The sequence below is a fragment of the Psammomys obesus genome, unplaced genomic scaffold, assembly GCF_907164565.1.
Source record: "Psammomys obesus unplaced genomic scaffold, mPsaObe1.curated_primary_1811, whole genome shotgun sequence".
In the NCBI taxonomy this organism is placed as follows: domain Eukaryota; kingdom Metazoa; phylum Chordata; class Mammalia; order Rodentia; family Muridae; genus Psammomys; species Psammomys obesus.
This window is the reverse complement of record NW_026596256.1, coordinates 2,555,639-2,575,104: the sequence shown is the minus strand read 5'-3', so window position 1 is coordinate 2,575,104 and position 19,466 is coordinate 2,555,639. Positions and strand designations below refer to the sequence as shown.

General features: G+C 45.2%; 1 protein-coding gene across 2 annotated transcripts in view; it reads right to left on the bottom strand.

Annotated features, from left to right (window-relative positions):
- Window positions 1–19,236, bottom strand: part of Foxo1 (forkhead box O1) — a 70,246-nt gene extending 51,010 nt beyond the window's left edge. For both annotated transcript variants that reach the window (XM_055596793.1, XM_055596794.1), the window contains exon 1: window positions 18,197–19,236. In XM_055596793.1, coding sequence (XP_055452768.1) covers window positions 18,197–18,817 — 621 coding nt within the window. In that variant the 5' untranslated portion in view covers window positions 18,818–19,236. The remainder of the gene's footprint in view (window positions 1–18,196) is intronic.
- Between the last annotated feature and the right edge of the window lie 230 nt (window positions 19,237–19,466).

Sequence of the window (19,466 nt, the reverse complement as noted above, 5' to 3'; positions counted from 1 at the left end):
CCAAGTCCCAGACATCATAGTGAGATAACTCCCAGAGGAACACTAGTAAAAAGTAAAGTAAGAAAAACATAATACAAAATAGTAAGCCATTTTTATGTTCCCTTATCCATTACAACTGTGCTTTGTCATTTATTAAATGTCTGTTTCCTGCCAGTTGTATGCAAAAGTATATATACTCAGGTGCTTCCAAGGGCCAGGAAAGAGAATTCTCCAGAGAGGGACAAACAGGGCTAAGACTTGCCCACAAAAAGTTCCCAGAAGAGCACAGCTGTTGCAGACTCCTGGGTGGGGAGCCTGGGGAACCTGGGGGAGGAGCTCAATACAAGCTTCCCAAGGAAGGTGGGGCCAGGCTGCCTTTTGCCTGGGCAGCAGCAGGGAGGAAACAGCAGAAAAGGCAGGAGGGCAAGGGTGAGGATGACTCTGCTTTGCCAACATATGCCCCCGGGACCTACTGCTCCCAAAGGCAGCATGTCTTACACATGTGCCCCTCGTAAGACAGTTATGAGATGTAAAACAAACTACATCCAACTACACTCATGACAAGCTGGGCACAGGCCACAGGGCACAGGAAACTTCCAAGGAAGGGGAAAGGCTACGCAGTGGCAGGGGCGGGGCGGGAGGTTAACTATTGGCAATGGAGAAGGACAGTGGAGGAGCCTCAAGGTCTACCAGCTTCACCCAAGTGAGGAGATGACCATCACCCCAGGTGGTGACAGAAGGGAAGCAAGTCCAAGAGAAAGTGACAGAGACATAATGCTTCATACTGCACATAGCTCGTACTATCAATTTACTAGTGGTACAAACTCATCTAAAAAGTTTTTTACAAACTGTGCTTAGCAGCAACCTAGCACTGCTGTCTGTGAGCACACAGCAAGGGAAGGAAGATGGAGACCTGTCTGCAGCACACGCTGACCACCTAGCTCCATGTGCCACAGGACTTCTTCTGCTGGTTTAAACTGTAAACAAAAGGAGAGGCCTTTGAAAAAGTGGGAGGGGTAAATATAATAACAGGCTATTAACACAGCAACAGCAACAAAACAGAGTTCAGAAAGCAAATGTGTTTAAACATTTCCGTCCTACTCTTTCTTATTTAGGGCTTGAGGGCTGGGGAAGGGATTAGGCAGCTTATCATCTCAACAAACCCAAGACAGTAGCTCGGACAATTTTTTAAAAAGCCTGAGTAAATGGAAGGTCCAGCAAGTAAGAAAGCATGCCGCTGTCTGCCAGCAGAGGCAGAGACCACGACTGTGTCCTTTGTGACAGTCTAGCCTTCAGGGCTCTGTCCAGTGTCCAAAGACCTGGGGTCCCATCTACTCCTCTAGCTTTAGGTAATGAAAGTCAGAGCAAACTTGCCGGAGTTGGTTGTTTCCTTCCTCATGAACCCTTCTGCATTGAAACTTCAAGTCACCGGGCTTGGTGTCATGCACCTTTACCTGCTAAGCCACCTCACCTGCCCTCTCTCCTGCCCCACAGAGCAGATTTTACTTCAGGAAAGAAAAAGAAAAAGAAAGTTATTTTGCCTGGAGCAGTTTCTCAGCCTCTAACTCCTTGTTGTAACTCCTTGTTGTCCTGTGCACTGTGGGATCAGCAGCACCTCTGGTCCCTATCACTAGATGCCAATACCAAACAACCAAAAGACCAGGGTGGCACACACCTTTAATCCCAACACTTGGAGGCAGATGCAGGCAGATCTCCATGACTCACACTCTTTAGACCAGGCCAGCCTGGTTGTAGGAGGCCAGCCTGGTCTAAAGAGTGAATTCCAGGATAGCCAAGGCTATTATTTTTTAGCATGTAGTTAATGGCTTGGTGTATAGCTCAGGGTCACAGTATATACTCACCAAACATCAAGCCCTGAATTCAATCCTTAGCACCAAAAAGGAAAAGAAAAAAAGGAAAGAAAAAGGGAGGATGGACAAAACCAAAACCCAAACTCTAGTCAACTAGGGCAGGCGTGCAATCTAAGACAGGGCAATCAGAAATCCAAGGGCAGTCAGGGCTAGACAGGACTGTTAGTGCATGTATTATAAAATTCTGAGTTAATGGATTCTCTATCCCTTAATTTTATTTTACCTTAGAATTTCCCTTTTTAAGTTAAGATAGTTTTTCTTCCTGCTACAGCTCGAGTACACAGCACTTCCTATGACAGCAATCTGGTTATGCAGCTTGTCTTCTCATTCACTCCACTGCAGCTTGAGCCTAGCGCCTTCCACAAGCTGCACAAGTTCTCTATCACTGAACTGCATCCCTGTCCTCCCTCCCCACTCTCAGTATGTTGTCCAGGCTGGCCTCAAACGCCTGTGCTCACATGATCCTCCTGCCTCGGCCTCAAGAAGGCAGGGCTCTCTATAAGCACATACATAATCTGCCTTCTCTATGTTTCCAGGTATCCCCAGCCCAACCAACGTTCCTCTAAAGCATAAACTCCAAGAAGCAGTAGTGGTAAGACAAACTTAATCCCACCTTCGGGAGGCAGATAAATTCTATCTCTGAGCTCCAGAAGAGCCCAGATCAAACAGATTTACAGAGTGAAGGCCCTGTCTATAAAACCAACCAACAAATAACAACGGAACCCCACAAGGGCCCTAGAATAGCCTTAACCTACAGAATTGAAAAGATGTGTCTGTGTAGTATGGGTTATTCTTTGGTTCTGATTTGTTTATATTTGAAAGTGTTCCACAGACTCCTGAAGACAGCAGACTCTTAGTTCCTTGAATTCGAAGCCCAAGTACTTTTTTAATGCTAACAAGCATGACATGGCATAATTCCACAGCCTCTTTCTTGGAGCGTCTCAACTTGTCCTGCAGTATTTCCCAGTAGCATTATTGATCCCACTTTACAGATGAGGATGCTGCTACAGCTGGGAGGTGACTGTCAAAATATGAACACTAAAGGTTAGCAATCCAGAAACAGACTAAGACTCCTAATATTTCCTACAAAAGTAAAGCTTTGTGTGAGGCTCTTGACAGTATTATGAAAAAGCAAATGTCAGAGGCAATTCTGATAGTTCTGAAGTGACCCTAACATCCCAGCACCTACGGTCCACAGACCTCCAAGCATGCTTTAGAGACACTGACACTGGCTAGCCAATTATCATCACTCAAAATTTTAAGTAGGAAAAGGCAGGAGTCTGAAGCACACACCCCACCAATCAAAGCTCAAGTGGAATGACATGAGTGAAGACTGCTGCCTCCAACAGAAAGAAGGAAAGGTTATAGGGGTAGGGAGGGATGGCTGGGGGTGAAAAAGGCTGACAGAAGCCTGCATGAAAGAACAAAATCCAAATGAAACTGTAGGAAACGTCAAGATGTAAAGAAAGACATCCATGGGTCAAGCAGGATGGCACATGCTTGTGACCCCAGCACTCAAGAGACAGAGGCAGGAGTATGCCAAGTTTAAGTGTACACACACCAGAGAGAGGGTCGCTAAGGAGAAAGATGGGTAAAAGGAAAGATATGTTCCAGCCATTCTGGTGGCCCATGCTTGTCATCCTAGCAACTTAAGAAAAAGGTGAAGGCAGACTTCAAGGTCATAACAAATTTGAGACTAAAGCAATCTACATGAGACCACATCTTTAAAACAAAACAAAAAACAAACATATAAAAAAAAAAAAAAGGAGGCAGAGGCAGGTGGATCTTTGAGTTCAAGGCTGCCTGGCCTAGAGAGCAAGTTCTAGGACAGCCAGGGCTACACAGAGAAACCCTGTCTCAAAACAAAACAAAAACCCCCAAATCTGTTTAAGCTGATGCCATGACTCTTCATACTTTACCAAGTTCAGTAAGTTTAAAAACCCTTAAGCTATAGCCTATGAACTCGGAAACAAGTGACAGCAATACCGAGAATGCCCAGATTATCTGTCAAACACTGACTCTTCTACATGCAAATGTCTCTTAACAGGATTAATTCTATTAACGATACAAAGGTTGAGAGCAAACACAGTGGCATTACAGCATATTTAAACTCACACTAGCCGCCAGCAATGTGAAATTTACTCCTACAAATACTTTAAATTAGAAAGAGGAGATGAAAAGCCATGGAGGCAGAAGCAGGAAGCTACAAATCCACTCATTACCAATCCACCTAGCTTCTACTTCCCAAAGCCTAGAGGCTGGCCACATGTTGGGAACGAAGGAAAAAAAAACAAAACAAAACACATGGATTTGTCTGACCTGCAGTTTCACCAGGTTTCACCTGGAATGTCAGCCTTTGATGAGAAATGGAGAAACAAAAAGCAAGACCACAGACACACTGTAGGGTGGATGTTCAAAGCGCTTTCAGCAAAAGTTGGCTTTGTGATTTTAGAAGATAGTAATTATAGAACTCTGGCGTAACTACTTGTCTCCACTTCTGGATATCTGAATTCTAAGACAATTTAAAAAGACTAATTATTTATGGTCCTTCTGATTAATTTAGAAAGCAGATGTAATTCTGTGGTGTAGCAGCAAAACAGCTCTTTTTCAGCTCTTTCACTGTTGTTAGTACGAAATGGTCTGGTATGTATGTGTGTGTGTATACATATATGAGTAAGTATATATTTGTGACTATATCCATATAAATATATAAATAACATATAAACACATATGCATGTATACATATATGAATGCAAAATAATTAAAGGATTTCAAGTCTAACTGAAATCCTAAAAACAATTCCAAACTGAAAAATAAAACCAAATATAATTACAGAATTTTCTTGTTCTACATTTAACCAAGTATTTTCTTAGTCTCAAACTTCTATAGTGTGTGACAATTCACCACACCCAGTCATGTCATCAATACCTTCTTTGTGCAACCCAGACTTATGGCCCCTACCCACCCACCACCCCCATCTTTTTCCGCCTCTGGTTGTCTGTATTTTCCCATGCTATCACAGGAAACAAAAAAAAAGGGGATTCCACTTAAATTGAAGGATGTCAAACTCCCAAGCAGAATACCATTTCTCATGGTCCACATTTGGCTAACACACTAGCAATGTATTTTTAAACAGAATGTAAAATAATAAATCCAAAAGCTTCAAGCGTTTTGAAACCTTTGCTGTCCTAGGAACACTCAAGTTCATTTGCTCAATAATCACCACCTAACAAGCCACTTTGTTTCAGTATAGTGGATTTTAAAACATGATGTGCTCTAAACTTTTCACAGACAAGATAGCCACAGTTTGCTTGAGGCCATGGCAAAGGTAGCCTACAGAGCAAGGATGCCCATCCTCTACCAGAGCTTTTCTGCAGAAGGCTCCGCAAAAGGCACCTCAGAGCTTTGTAAGTTTACACTCATAAAGCAAAATCAATCAATCAATCTCTGGAGAATCCAACCCAGAGCCTGATGTGTGCCTTTACTAACAAGCTACATTCCCACCCAAATAATTTTTTCTAGTTGAGTGCTGAAATAATCTCAACAAGCCACAAACAAGTAAGCTCAACAGGACAGGACGCGTAACCAAGAAAAAAGTAAAGGAGCCTTCATTTCCATCCATTGTACTCAACTAAACAGTCACAGGTCACAGGCAGGAGTGGTGGCACCTGCCTAAGTAACTGGAACAGGAAAAGCATGTGTTCCCAGCTCGTCTGGGCTATACACAGCAGCAGCACGCCTAGCAGAACCACAGAGACCCGGTCTCACCTTCAGGTGGAATGCCTAGATCACTAAATGAGAACCATATGGAAGGACTACTATGAGCAACATTGTCAAAACAAAAAAGGCTGCACTACCCTAAGACCCTGTCTCTAAATAAACAAAAAATAAGTGTTCTACAATAATCTGAAAGCTTGTGTACAAATACTTCTGAGATCTACAGAATTCAGTCTCTTTCACCAACTTCATCTCAAGAAAGTGCTACACACACACACACACACACACACACACACACACACAAAGAAAAAGAGAGAGAATAAAGTATAAGGACCTTTCACATTGGATGTATGCAAACACCATAATGGGACACCAAAGAGAAAATTAAATTCTAATATGCTGACTGAAAGAAACCCACTCAATCACACGTTAGGGGGAGGGGTTGTAAAATGGTATACAGGGTTTTTTTTTTTTTTTCATTCGTTGCATGTAAATTTTATGATGGCCTCTATTATCTCTGTATTCAAAAAAGTAGTATCTTCCATTAAATGTAGGGATGCAATCTGCTAGTGATCCAACACAGAGACAACCTCAGCAGACAGTTACAAGTTCTACCAGCTTCCCTCTCCTTGGCATCCTTTCCCCTTCCTCCTCCTCTCCCTCCCCGCTCTCAGCAATCAGCCCTGTAGAGACTCACACAGGAGGTCACTGTAGCTCCTGTCCTAAAGTTGTTGGGCTTGTGTTAAAGGCACAGGACTGAAGCAAAACAGTGTAGTCTCACTTCTGTGACAGTTGTGAGTCTACAAGCCTTGTTGCAAGAGCCATAAAACTACACCATCTGACGGAAGTTACAGTGCCTGAACACACACACCACCTGACAGTCTCTATGCAGCCCTACATTGAAGGCCATGGCATAGTAAAACTTATCAAATCAAGAGGCAACATTTGACCATTACTAACTCAAGAACCTGCCAAAATAGGATCTCTAGTTACACCTTTTCCCTTGATCCTGACTTTAAGCAACCAAACTGTCTCAAGCATCTGACACTTTTACAAATGTTTAAAGGGGTTTGTTTTCAAGCTTTCAAGGATGTATTACTTGTAAGTTTGGGAAGTGATTCTGTAATTTCTCTCCCCAAATTAGACTTAAAATCTCAATGCACGGCTCCTCGGATACAGAATGAAGTGTCTCTAACTCTTGCCTTTGCCACCTGCAAAGGCAAAAAGACCCTCTATGTGTGTGAAGACCTCACTCAGGCAAGGTTTTTTCCCCCGCTGGTCCACCTACATGGCAGGCTTCTAGGGTAAAGCACTGTGGGGAAGACAATAGTTTTCTAGATTTAAAAATGAAAACAAAGGGAAAGAGATGGCTCAGCAGTTAACAGCACCAACTGGCTACTCTTGTGGAGGACTCGAGTTCAATTCCCAGCACCCAAGGTAGTTTACAACCATATGTAACTGCAATACCGGGGGATCTGTGCCCTCTGCTGGCCTACGAAGGCACTGCACACATGCAGGTAAAACACTCATACATAAAAATTTTTAAAGGTTTTGGGGAGAGGGAGGATTGTTAAACAAAAACAGACATATAAAAAGGAAGGGAGGCTAATAAAAGGAAAAGCTCACCATCTCCAGGCCTCAGCTAATTCCTCAGAATGCTGGGCCACTGAAAAACAATTCTTTATCTTCCCACATAATTTAAACCAGAGTTTCCCTTCCCCCCCCCCCCTTTGTTGGGCTTCTCCTCTGCTTACGACCTGAACTTGACTTCATGGATAACCATGTTCCTTGGCTTCTCTACAGCAGCTACAAAAGAGAGCCTGTTGTGTGAGCTCAGCTGTCAGACTCACTCACTTACTTACTTACTTTCCAAAGTTTTAACTGGGAAACTCAATAATGATGGTACCTCACACCGCCAAGTTAGTGCTTTAACAACTTAAAAGACAGAGAAGCATGGTTGTAAGCAGAAAGAAAAATGTTTTTTTTTCCTCCAACTGAATACTTATAAAAATTTCTGGTCTAATACAAGCAGAAACTCACAAAGCCATGACCTATTTTCCAAATTTATGAAGAATAAATCCAGGTAGTCAAGACATCTCTTTTTTCCAACAGGAGAAGACTGGAAGACTACTCCTCATCCTTCTCCTAACCATAGTATCACTTTTATCAGATGAAGTTGGGCAGTTCTCCATGGTGCTGAGGTCCTGGGTATGTCATTAGAATCAGTTCTTAACTTAGGCTGCACACAATGACACACTGTAATTAAGACTAATATCACACCAAGGCAGAGTCTTGATTTGCAGAGATCGAAAGTCGTTGGAACTAAACCATAGTGAGAAAAGGGGCAGCCTCAAGGTTTCCATGTGTGGCCAAGTTCGGCTTCCTGACCACAGCAACAATTTTCAAGGGTGTTGTGCTGTAGACGGGACACCAGAGGTACTACTCTCTCTACAAGGTAGACCTTTTTATCCCAACAATTAAAACTCACCTAAATATGTCAGAAGTGTAGGGATCTTGGTAGAAAAGGTCCTCCTCCCTCTAGATACAAACTGACTTCCACCTCTCCTCCCTGAAACAGGTTATACCCTATACTTTTCCTACTGCAAATTACAATCAAGAAGAGACACAAATTAAAGGTCAAAGCTATTTGATACTATCTTTCTACTTAGAGAGGACTGAAGAGGGTGGGGCAGGGTAGGGTAGGGTAACAGGTAGGGTAACTGCACTGGATCTAAAATAGTAAATATCATCTCAAAAGTTTTAAATCAGTTGATTCTTTAGCCTGGTTTAATAAACCATGATGCAAATGCAGTAACTAGTGTGTTCTAAAAGTTATTTTCTCCACATAAAAGGTAACACACACATAAAACCTTCCAGGAGTGGGCTCTTCAGTCTGTTTGCATTTTAACTGTCTCCCATTCCCTAGCAGGGTGTCTTTCCAGTGAAATATCTTCTAGTGTGGTATACATACACTACTAAAGCAGCTTCACTGTGTCTAAAATAGCTTAGTTTTAAATACATCTGCATGCATGCCTTTTATGCTACAATGTAAGTTTTACTGCAGCCAGGCTTGATGGCACACTGCTTTATGTAACACCAGGTACTGGGAAGGCTGAAGGTCTTAAATTCAATGTCAGCCTGAGCCACTAAGATCCTGTTCAAAAAAAGGCCCAAACCTCCAGCAGAAGAGGAGTTAGTATGAAATGGAAAGGACAGGAGTTCCACAAGGACCAAATATATCTGGGCACAGGGTTTTTTTCTGAAACTATTTCTCCAACCAAGGACCATATATGGATATAACCTAGAACCTTTGCTCGGACAAAGCTCGTGGTAGCTCAATAACCAAATGGTTTCCCATAGTAAGGGGAACAGGGACTATTTCTGACAGGAACTCAATGGTTGGCTCTTTGACTTCCCCACCCCCCAAGGAAGGAGCAGTCCTGCTAGGCCACAGAGGAGGACTTTGCAGCCAATCCTGAAGATACATGATAAACAGGGCCAGACGAAAGGGGAGGAGGTCCTCCCCAATCTGTGGACTTGGAAAGGGGCAGGGAGGAGCTGAGGGAGGAAGGGTAGGATTGGGAGGGAATAAGGGAGCGGGATACAGCTGGGATACAGAGTTAATAAAATGTAACTAATAATAAAATTAAAAAAAAAAAAAAAAGGCAAAGAGGACTGGGAGATAGCCCTGTGGTAAAGTGCTTGCCCAGGGCGAGCAAACTATTTGGTTCATCACAAGCTGACCAGACTTACTCTGGGGCTTTGAACGTATGTAATCTAGTCAACTGGCACTGTTGACATCTAACAGCGTTAGTATCAACTGAAGTATCTCATTCCTGTACTCTGGCTAGTGGATAACAACACACTGTAGTGAGACCTCTATAGTGCGTTAAAAGATTTCTAACATACAACTAATGCAATAGCTCACACTTAAAAAATTACAAAGCATTTCATTAACTCATTCACAGAACTGCCAAAAGTGTATTTAGAGGTTGCAAACTTCAAGTTAGAATTTCCAGCCAGGGGTGGCAGCACACCCGTCTATCTCAGCCTTGGGAGAATAATGTCAGAAGACTGGGGGTTTGAGGCGATTCTCACTCAGCTATATACTGACTTTGAGGACAGCTTTGGCTACATAAGCCACAATCTAAAAGAAAAAATAAAATAAAACAGAAGAAATAAAGGGAAAAAGGAAGGGAAGAAAATGGGGAGTAAGAAGGAATAAACATCTCATTTTACGAGAACAGACATGGGTCAGGCACAATTGGGATCTCATGTTTAATCCTAATACACAGAAGGCAGATCTCTGAGTTCGAGGCCAGCCTGTTTTACAGAGTAAGGTCCTGGACAGCCAGGGCTACATAGAGAAACTCCATCTCAAAAAAACCAACCAAACAAACACAGCTTTAACATATCTTCTCCAAAAATTATGAGTCCTATAGTAATGGCTCATAATGAAGAACTGCTCTGGAGGAAAGATATTACCAGGAGTATGCTCTGAAGGTTTATAGCCTTAACCCTACTCCCACTTTCTGTTCTCTCTCCCCCCTCCCTCTTTGTAGATAAAAGTCACCAGCCTGCTTGTTCCAATAGCACTGTTTTCTCTAGTTGCTGCCACTCCTTCTCCACCATGATCAACTTTATCCTCCTGCCATTGTAGGCAAAACCAAACCTCTCTTAGTTTTCTTTCTATTACTGTGATAAGACACTGAGAAACCCCAACAAGTGAAGCCAACAGAGGAAAGACCAGAAAGGAACTCAAGAAAAGAACCTGGACGGAGGAACCGAAGCAAGAGCCAACAAACGGATGCTGTTTACTGGCTTGCTGGGATTGCTTTCAACACAACCATCTACCCACACAAGGGTAGCAGCACCCACAGTGGGCTGGACCCTCCACATCAGTCATTAAACAAGAAAATGCCCAGTGAGCTGCTATAGTCAATCTGAGGGAGGCCATTTTCTCAACTGAGGCTCCTTCTTTCCAGATGACCCTAATTTGTATCATGGTGACAAAAAACCAGCACAAAAGCTTTTCTCTTTGTCATGGCATGTTCACACCAACAGAAAAGTAAGCAATGTGAATACATGTTCTCTGCAGCCAATGTGCCTCCTCCAAAATCAATCATATAGGACACAAAGTAGCTCAGAAACAAAGGAAAACATCACACCACAATGGAATCAACAACAAAAAGCAACTACAGAAACTGTAACTTAGGGAAACTAAACAGCATACTCTTAACTGACAATTGGGTCAAGGAAGAAATCAAGAAGGAAATTTTTAAATTCCTGGAACTGAATGAAAAAGAAGACACATCATACCAAAATCTATGATACACAATGAAGGAGTCCTAAGAAAAAAATATGCAATTTTAAATGCCTATCTTAAAACAAACAAACAAACAAACAAAAACAAACAAACAAACAAAAAAAAAAACAAGAGATTTAGCCAGGCATGGTGGCACACACCTGTAATCTCAGCACTTGGGGAGGCCGAGGCAGGAGGATCTCTCTGAGCTCGAGGCTAGCCTGGTCTACAAAGCAAGTCTGGAAGAGCCAAGACTACAAAAGAGAGAGAGAGAGAGCGCGATCCTAAGTTAGTAACTTGAAACCTCTGAAAAAAAAAAAGGCTGAAATTAACGAAATAGAAACTAAAAACATCAGTACAAAGAATCAGTGAAATGAACTGGGTTTTTGAAAAGATTATGACAACAAATCTTTATCCCAACTAGTAAAACTTCAAAAAGACAAAGTTAATCCAAGATGAGTAATTTAAACAGACTCATAACAATGAGATAGAAACAGACTACCAGAGTCACAGACGAGTAGTATTGATGGGACAATAGACACTGCCCAAAGTAATCCACTGATTCAACACAATCACCATTAAAATTTCAAAAAGCTCTTCACAAAAAGAAAAGGAAAAAAAAAAATAACAATCTCAAGACTTGCACAGAAACACAAAGGACCCAAAACAGCAAAAACAATCAATAAAAAGTACTGAAGGCTTCCCCATCTCTGATTTCAAGTCATAATAGAGTGCTAAAGTAATAAACAACAGGATAATAATATCAAGACACACACTGATCAGTAGACAGAATGCCCTTATAGCCAATGAACTATAGACAAAAAGGTTAAAAATACATATTGAGAAAAGATTGCATCTTCAACAAATGGTGCTGGTCAAACTGGATAGCTAAAAGTAGAAAAATGAAACCAGATCCTCACTCCTCAGTACGCATAAAATTCAACTCCCAACGATCAAGGATACCCTGAACCTGTTAAAGAGGGAAGCAGAATTACGTTTTTAGGCCCAGGAAAGGACTATAGCATTAAGATCACAATTAACATATGGAACCTCTTCAACTAAAAGATTCTGTACAGCAAAGGGCACCACTATCCAAACAGCACAAACTACACCTGGGTGTTTCAATGGAACACTTTAGTTCTGGCCCTTGAAAGGCAGAAGCAGGTGATTTTTTGAGCTCGAAGCCAACTTGGTCTACACAGTCAGTTCTTAGGCCAGCCTGGGATATACAGTGAGACACTGTCATAACAAAAAACAAAAACATGTAAAACAGAGTCCAAACTGAGACATCCATGATATCGAGGAGCGTGGTGCAGCCTCGAAAAGCTAGAAATAGATCTAGCATATCATCTAGTTCACCCATGTTCACTGCAGCTGTTCACAATCCATAGGGATTAAAGTCAGACTTAATAGCCATCACTTTTAAATGAAGCAGATACACAATGAAATAACATTCAGCTGTAAAGGAAAACTCAATTATAAAATTCACAGGTAAATGGATGGACCTGGAAATAATCATTCTGAGCGAGGTAATACAGACACAGAAAGACAAAACCCTGAATGCTCTCTTTCAAATGTGACTGCTAGCTGTCACTCTTTAGATGTGTTTAAATAGGAAATTAAAGAAATCAGGAAATTAGCCAAGAGGCCAGAGGGTTTGAATTACAAGAGAAGGGAATAGAACTCAGCTATATGAAGGCAGAAAAGGAAGTAATAGGAAAAATAACTGTGCTAGAGGTGGGAGGGCAGGGTAGGAGGAATCATGGGGTAGGGTAACTAACACTAAAGACATTTGAAAAAGCCATACAGAAACCTAATGCTGCTGCCTACAATACACATGTAAGAGGCATTTAAGAGATATTACCCTATAACAAACGGGGGAGTGGCACAATGCCTTCCTAGATACCACAGGCTACCAAATAAGAAACCTGTGTCAGGCTGGGACTACCTCATTTCAAATTGCTGCTCAGCAGGGTCACGTAAGTGTCCCTCCCCTAAACAATACATGTTAGCTACTGTATGGTTCTTAATTACCATCCAGACCTCGACAGTCAGACTCTATTGCTAAAGGTACTACATATCTAACTAAGTCACAGGACGTGGGGAAATCAAGTTGGACACTTCATTCCTCCTGGCTAGTCTTCCTAGTGCTGAAGTTTCTATGCACACTGTTAAAGGAGAAAAGTCATGCACATTCCTATCCAGCCGTGAACCCTGAAAGCTAAACAATGGCTAGCCTGCAAAGAGCATGCCCACTGGGGCAGCAGTGGCATGAACAGCGTGGAGTAACCACCACTTCCTCACTGGCTTTAAAGCCTACTTCTCAAAATGGACCTTGTGCCTGGTACTATTTACAGGGCCAAAACAGGTAGCTGGCTAGGTCACAGACTCTAAAGAAGAATCTAGAATGATAATGCTGAATGAACAATGAACGTATTAAAAACTGTCCCCTAAGTGATCTTAATAACCACAGATTAGTTCATCTCTCAACACTCACCCTAGTAGCTTCTTTTTGCAGTAGACTGCAAAGACCCATATCTAGCCTAAATGGGATATCTACCTACATCTCGTCACCACCAACACACTCAAGACTCAGGAATCATCTTAGAAGAGGGGCAGATAGATTTTAACAGCCACCGTACACATGAACTCAACAGTGCAGCATGGCTGTGGGAGGGGCTCCTAAAGCCCCATTTTTAGCTGAGGAGCTACTGACGGCTGACGGGAAGGAGAGTTAGTTTTCCACAGGGATGCAGCCCCGAGAAGCTACCAATGCTCCAGGAGATGGCCCTACATCCAGGCAGGCCCGGATGCTGTTAAGCACATGTAGTGCCTGTTATACCACAGCACACGAAGCTGGGAGGAAACATGTTAAGAAAACAGGGAAGACACTGGAAGAGATGAGGTGGAAAGTGGATTTGATTAAAATGTGCCATGTGTGAAAAATCCTTAAGCAACAAAAAGTACGATTAATAACAATAAACATGGAAGGTCCTTCCTGCTGAGAAAAAGTTCATAGGTGAAGAATGCCAATAACGCTCTTATGTTTTTCAGATCTGGTGTCTATTTTCTCTTGTGGTGACTGTGGTGGGGGTGGGGACCTTGCTAAGAGGCTTGTGTCAAATTCACAGTCCTCCTGCTTTTGTGTCCCAAGTGGGGCTAGGTACATGACTCAATTTTCTAAAAATGCTTTAGCATTTAATGAGATACACACTTAGCTTCATAACCTCCTTACTATCCCCCTTTCATCTCTCTGCCCCCAAGTAGAGGGAATGGTTTTTAAGGTAATTTCAGTGACTAGGAAGAGAAAAAGCACCAGATACTAGAAATAGGGGCTGGAGAGGTGGCTCAGAGGTTAAGAGTAGTTACTGCTCTTGTAGAAGACAAGGGTTTGGGAAGCAGTACCTCCGTCATGCTCACAACCATTTGTGAGTTCCTGCAGATCCAACACCTCTTGGGGCCTACATGGCTGCCCACACACAGCTGGTACACTTAGGATAAGACATTTTAAAAATAATACATTGGAAGTAGGAAAGGCCCCATAAAGTCCTCCAATGGGTCTCAAAAGAGCTCTCCTAAGCCAATGGTAAGTGCGCGCCACACAGCAGCCAGCGGGATTTCTGCAGCTCCTCACCTATATATTAGGTCTAAATTGCAGACCAAAGATAAATCTGAAGATATTAAGAAAATGCAGTATCGTTTTATTGATAAAAAAATTTCACCCAAAACTAACAAGTAGCTATTTCATTTTTTTTAATCTAAAACTTCTTTGAACTCTTAAATGTTACAATGTAACAATTTTGTTGTTGCTGAAGCAGGGTCTCAAATCCCCCAGGGTAGATACACCGCAAAAATGACCCTGAACTTACCCCCCTGCCTCCTCTTCCCACCACTGGAATAATCAAGGACCTCCTGCATGCTAGGGAAGACACTACCAACTACCACACCCCCAACCATAAAGCATTAAGTGTGCTACCAAAACAATAAACAAGAGTCAACTCAAAACTGCCACTTAAAAAAAACTACTCACAAAGCTCCTTCCCAAGCTTTAGAAAGTTTTCTATGTGAGAAAACAGGTCATGGAAATGAACTTTCATTATTTACAAATACTGTGCTGTTTCAAAGATCCCAGGTTTTCCAAGTGGTAAGTTTTACTGATGTCTTACTTATGACTGTTCTGCACAATATCAGCATTAAAGACACACGGCCAGGGAACTGGCTCCGTCAGTAAATGCTCCCTATCCTGACAGCCTGAGGACCCATTTCATGCACCAAAGTAAAAGCCAGCAGGCAGATTGCCCCCCCCCCCCGCCACAAGCTCATTTTTAAGACAGTCTGGCCATATCTGTAAACACCACAGTAAGAAGAGACTGAGAGAGAATTCACTATACTCCCAACACACATGCATGTAGTTCACAAATGTGTGCTCGAACACACAGTACCAATACAAGACACACCTTACATACTCTATATCCACAAACAGGAAAGGTGTGTACGCTCTATGCTTAACTGAACACTGAAAGTTGTTTTTTCTTTCATTTTCTTTTCTTGTCTTTTCATGCAGCCCAAAGTGGTCCAGGATGCACTTTGCAGAAGGGATGACTTTTAGGTTACGATGGATCCTCCGCCTCCAATTCCTGGGTGCCATAGTATCAGCAAGTATCACTACAACCAGTTTTAAAATTCTCACTTATTTTCCATGTCTCCCCCGTCAATACACGTATGTGTCATTTCCCTGTATATCCAAGGACCACAGACAAGTGCTCCAACTGATGGCATGTGCCACTACACCCTGTTTCTAAGTGTTAGGGAATGAATCCTGTATGCTGAGAAACTTTTCTACCACTGAACTACTTTTTTATGCCTATTTTTACAAAGTTTAGACACTGACAGCTTTCCAGTTATTATGCCCTTTGCAAAAGACCTTCAGATTCTCAGGCAAGCCCCAGGAAGCACATGACAAAACACAGCTTAATTAATGTCTCACACAGTTTAATTAATAATTCTCAACAGTTGATCACAGGAAATATCCCATCTCAAAACTGCCTCTCCTTAATACTAAAACAGCTAAGCTCTGGCTGATTTGCATTTTTGAGTTGGATTTTAAGTGTAAGTCATAATATAGTTTCTTCCTTTTGTGAATTTTCGGATCTGAGAGTGAAACTTGGTTTTAACAAGTACCACAGCTCGTTCTTCTGAAAACTTTAACCAGAAGACAAGTTCTGAGTTACAGCCGTTCAGGTTTCTTCTTAAAATACCCCTTTACTCAAACTGAAAATACATTTGCTCGGGTTAGCTTACACAGGCAGACTTCTTAGTCAAGCATCTGCTCCTTTGAAAACAGTGACCTGTTCCCCCTCCAAAACTTACTAGTTGCTCAAGCAACCATGGCTGGACCTTCACCTCTGGGAGCTTGTACTTCACATGTAAGTTTCTTGATTCCAGTGAGAAAATGTTTAAGGTACAAAAAATAATTATACTTGTATTAGAAATCAGAAGAATGATATAAATAACTAAAAAGATGTGACATAACCACCTATTTTTCTGAGAACTGATTTTTAAAATCAAGTTATGGTTCTAGTTAAGAGGATCTTCACAATGTCACCTGAAAGGCAAAACCAAAAAATCCCCAAACATCGCCTTCGTCCTTAAAGCGAGGCACGCCCACCAGCTCAATTAGGTTGTGTCCCTTTCCAAGAACATAAAATTACAGCGTAAGTACATACTGTACTTTGGGTGCCCAAAGGGTTTTAGGGTTTTGTTGTTGGTTAGTTTTTAATGGCAATGCTTTATGTAACAGACGACATTCCATAGATTAATAAAACAGTCAAGTACTTAAAGTCAAGTGTTATGTAAAATTGGATTTTAAAGAAAGTTGCTATTTTGTGAATTAGAGCATGTGAAATAGATATTTTAGTTTGGAACACCTGGTAATATTGCATGTAAGAGTAAGGTCTAGTATACATCTTTAAAACACACCGTGGCAAAAATAAAACAAGCCCTGGGTCCTTCTCCAAGAACTTTCATATGATGTAAGTTGACCTTTAGCTCCTTTAACCACAGGGATGACAAGAGCATGTGAAACCACCTCGCTGTAACAATCACGCAGCAAACACTGATCTCTGTTCTGCTCATAGCCAAGACCAAAAGAAAGCTCTCAAAATCTAAGTTCCACCTGAGCCGCTGAGAAACTGTCAGCCAGGGTAACAGCCAGGGCTGGCTACACTTTGAGAGAGACCACTAGGCGATATTACAATTCTCTCCTCCAAAAGGCCCCAGGCCCTTACACCACAGGGTAGGAGTGTCGCAGGCCATACAGTGTCACCGGTTTCTCCCTTTCCTGCCACCTTCCCAAAGGTAAACAAGGACCCTAAACACCTAATTTACAAACCCGCCATCCTCTTTCGAGGCAGGAGGTCTCTGGCAATTCCCAAAGTGAGCACCTTACTTAAAACCTCCACCAAATACTCACGAGAAGCTCCCGGCCTTGCCCCTCGTGGGTAGGTCCGTGCTTTATACTAAAAAAAGCACGCGCAATCACTAGGCGCCATCTGGTCACGCGTAGCAGGTTGTGAACTTTCAATGAAAAGCATCCCTCCCCAGGCAAGCCCAACCGTGGAAGCCCTTCCCGGCGTGTAAAAGTGGGGCCTCCCAGCCCGGAGGCACTGGCCCTTTAAAGGCTTTAGCTTCCTGTACACGCGGTCCCTCCCTCCTCAACCGCTCCCGCCCCGGCCAAGGGTCACACTTGAACTTCAGGTGGCCCAGAGCCTACTAGCAGTGGCCGCTCACTTGGACGAGTCAGAAACCCGTGCCCGGGAGAGTGAGAACGCTCGACCACCTGTTCAGGCCACTCTGGATAAAACCGAATTTGCTCCGGCTTCGGAAACCTTCGGCAACCGCGGGCCCGTGCCAAGCTCAGCCAGCCGCGCGTTTAGCCTTCCCACCAGCAGCACGAACCCCGCGTGTGCGTGTGGGTGGGTCCAGGGAGACCTCGGCGGCCAAAGGCCGGGAGAGTGAGCGCGCGTGTGGGCGGGGAGCAGCCGTCCGACCCCTCGCGGGTCCGGGATGTCAAGTGGAGAGCCCTTTGAGGGGAACCCCTCGCTCCAAAACTTTCACGCCCGCTCTGGCACTTCCCTCAAGTTCCCAAACAGGCCTTCTCCGGGGCCCTCTCGGACGCCCACGCGTGCATCTGGTCCACAGGTCCGGGTCTCCGCGACGAGCCCCGCCACACCTGCCACTCCTCGCCCGCTCTCCCCGCGCGCGCGCGCCCCGGCCCCGCACACCCACGCGGCCGACCCTCCGCCTGCCCCCCCGGGGCGTTCACCTTCCAGCCGGCCGAGCTGTTGCTGTCGCCCTTATCCTTGAAGTAGGGCACGCTCTTCACCATCCAATCGTAGATCTGCGACAGGGTGAGCCTCTTCTCGGCCGAGCTCTCGATGGCCTTGGTGATGAGGTCGGCGTACGACAGGTTGCCCCACGCGTTGCGGCGCGACGAGCTGCTCTTGCGCGGCTGTCCCGCGAGCGGCCCCGCGCCGGCGGCGGCGGCGGCGGCGGGGGGCACGGGCGGGGGCTGCGATAGCGGCCCGCTCGGCGGGGGCTGCGGAGGCGCCGGGTGCACGCAGCCCGCCTCGGGGCCCTGGAAGTCCCCGCACAGGCCCCGGCCGGCCACGACCGCCGCGGCCACGCAGCCCGGCGCCCGCGCGAAGTCCTCGCCCTCCTCCAGCAGGCTCAGATTGCTCATGAAGTCGGCGCTCACAGCGGACGCCGGGGCCAGGCTCGCCGCGGCGTCGGGGTTGGCGACCGCGCCGCCCGACGGCGCCGGGCTGGAGGTGGTCGAGTTGGACTGGTTAAACTCCGGCCTGGGCAGCGGCCAGGTGCACGAGCGCTGCCGGGGCAGCGGCTCGAAGTCCGGGTCTGTCTCCACCGCCTGGGGCGCCTCGGCCATGGTGACCCCCCGCCCCTCCCCCACCGGCGGACAGTACCGGGAGTCGCGGCCACCGGGGGCGCGGAGCTGGCGACCCGGGGAGTCGCTCCGAGGGTCGGGGCGGCCGCGGAGAACTGGGCGCACGCCGGAGCGAGGCGCGGCGCGGCGCGGCGCACGGGCGCGCCCCGAACTTAACTTCTCCGGGCCACCGGTGTTCCAGGATCCTCCGAGTTCGTGGCGTGGACGGGGCACGGAGCAGGCCGCGGGGCCCGGCAGCTCCTGTTGACAGGGCCGCCGCGGACGCAAGGGCAGACGGGCGGACGCCGCGGGCCGCGCTCTCCTCTCTCTCTCTCTCCTCTCTCGCTCTCTCTCTCTCTCTCCGCGGCCGCGCGACAGCGGTGCTGCTGCCTGTTGAATGTGGCGGCGGCGGGGACTGCAGCGACTCGGCAGCCTCCCCGTCTTACGGGATCTGCAGCGGCTCCCCGCCCGCGGCGGCGCGCGCGCGCCGACCCGCCCTTGACTGACAGTCGGCGCGACCAATGGGAGCGCCGCGTCCCCGCCTGGGCAGCCAATGAGCGCGGGCCTGGGCGGGCGCTGCCGTCCCCCGGGGAGGCGGCAGTAGGCTGGTGGGGGGTAGTGGGGTGTTTTTCTTTCTCACACACTTTTTTTT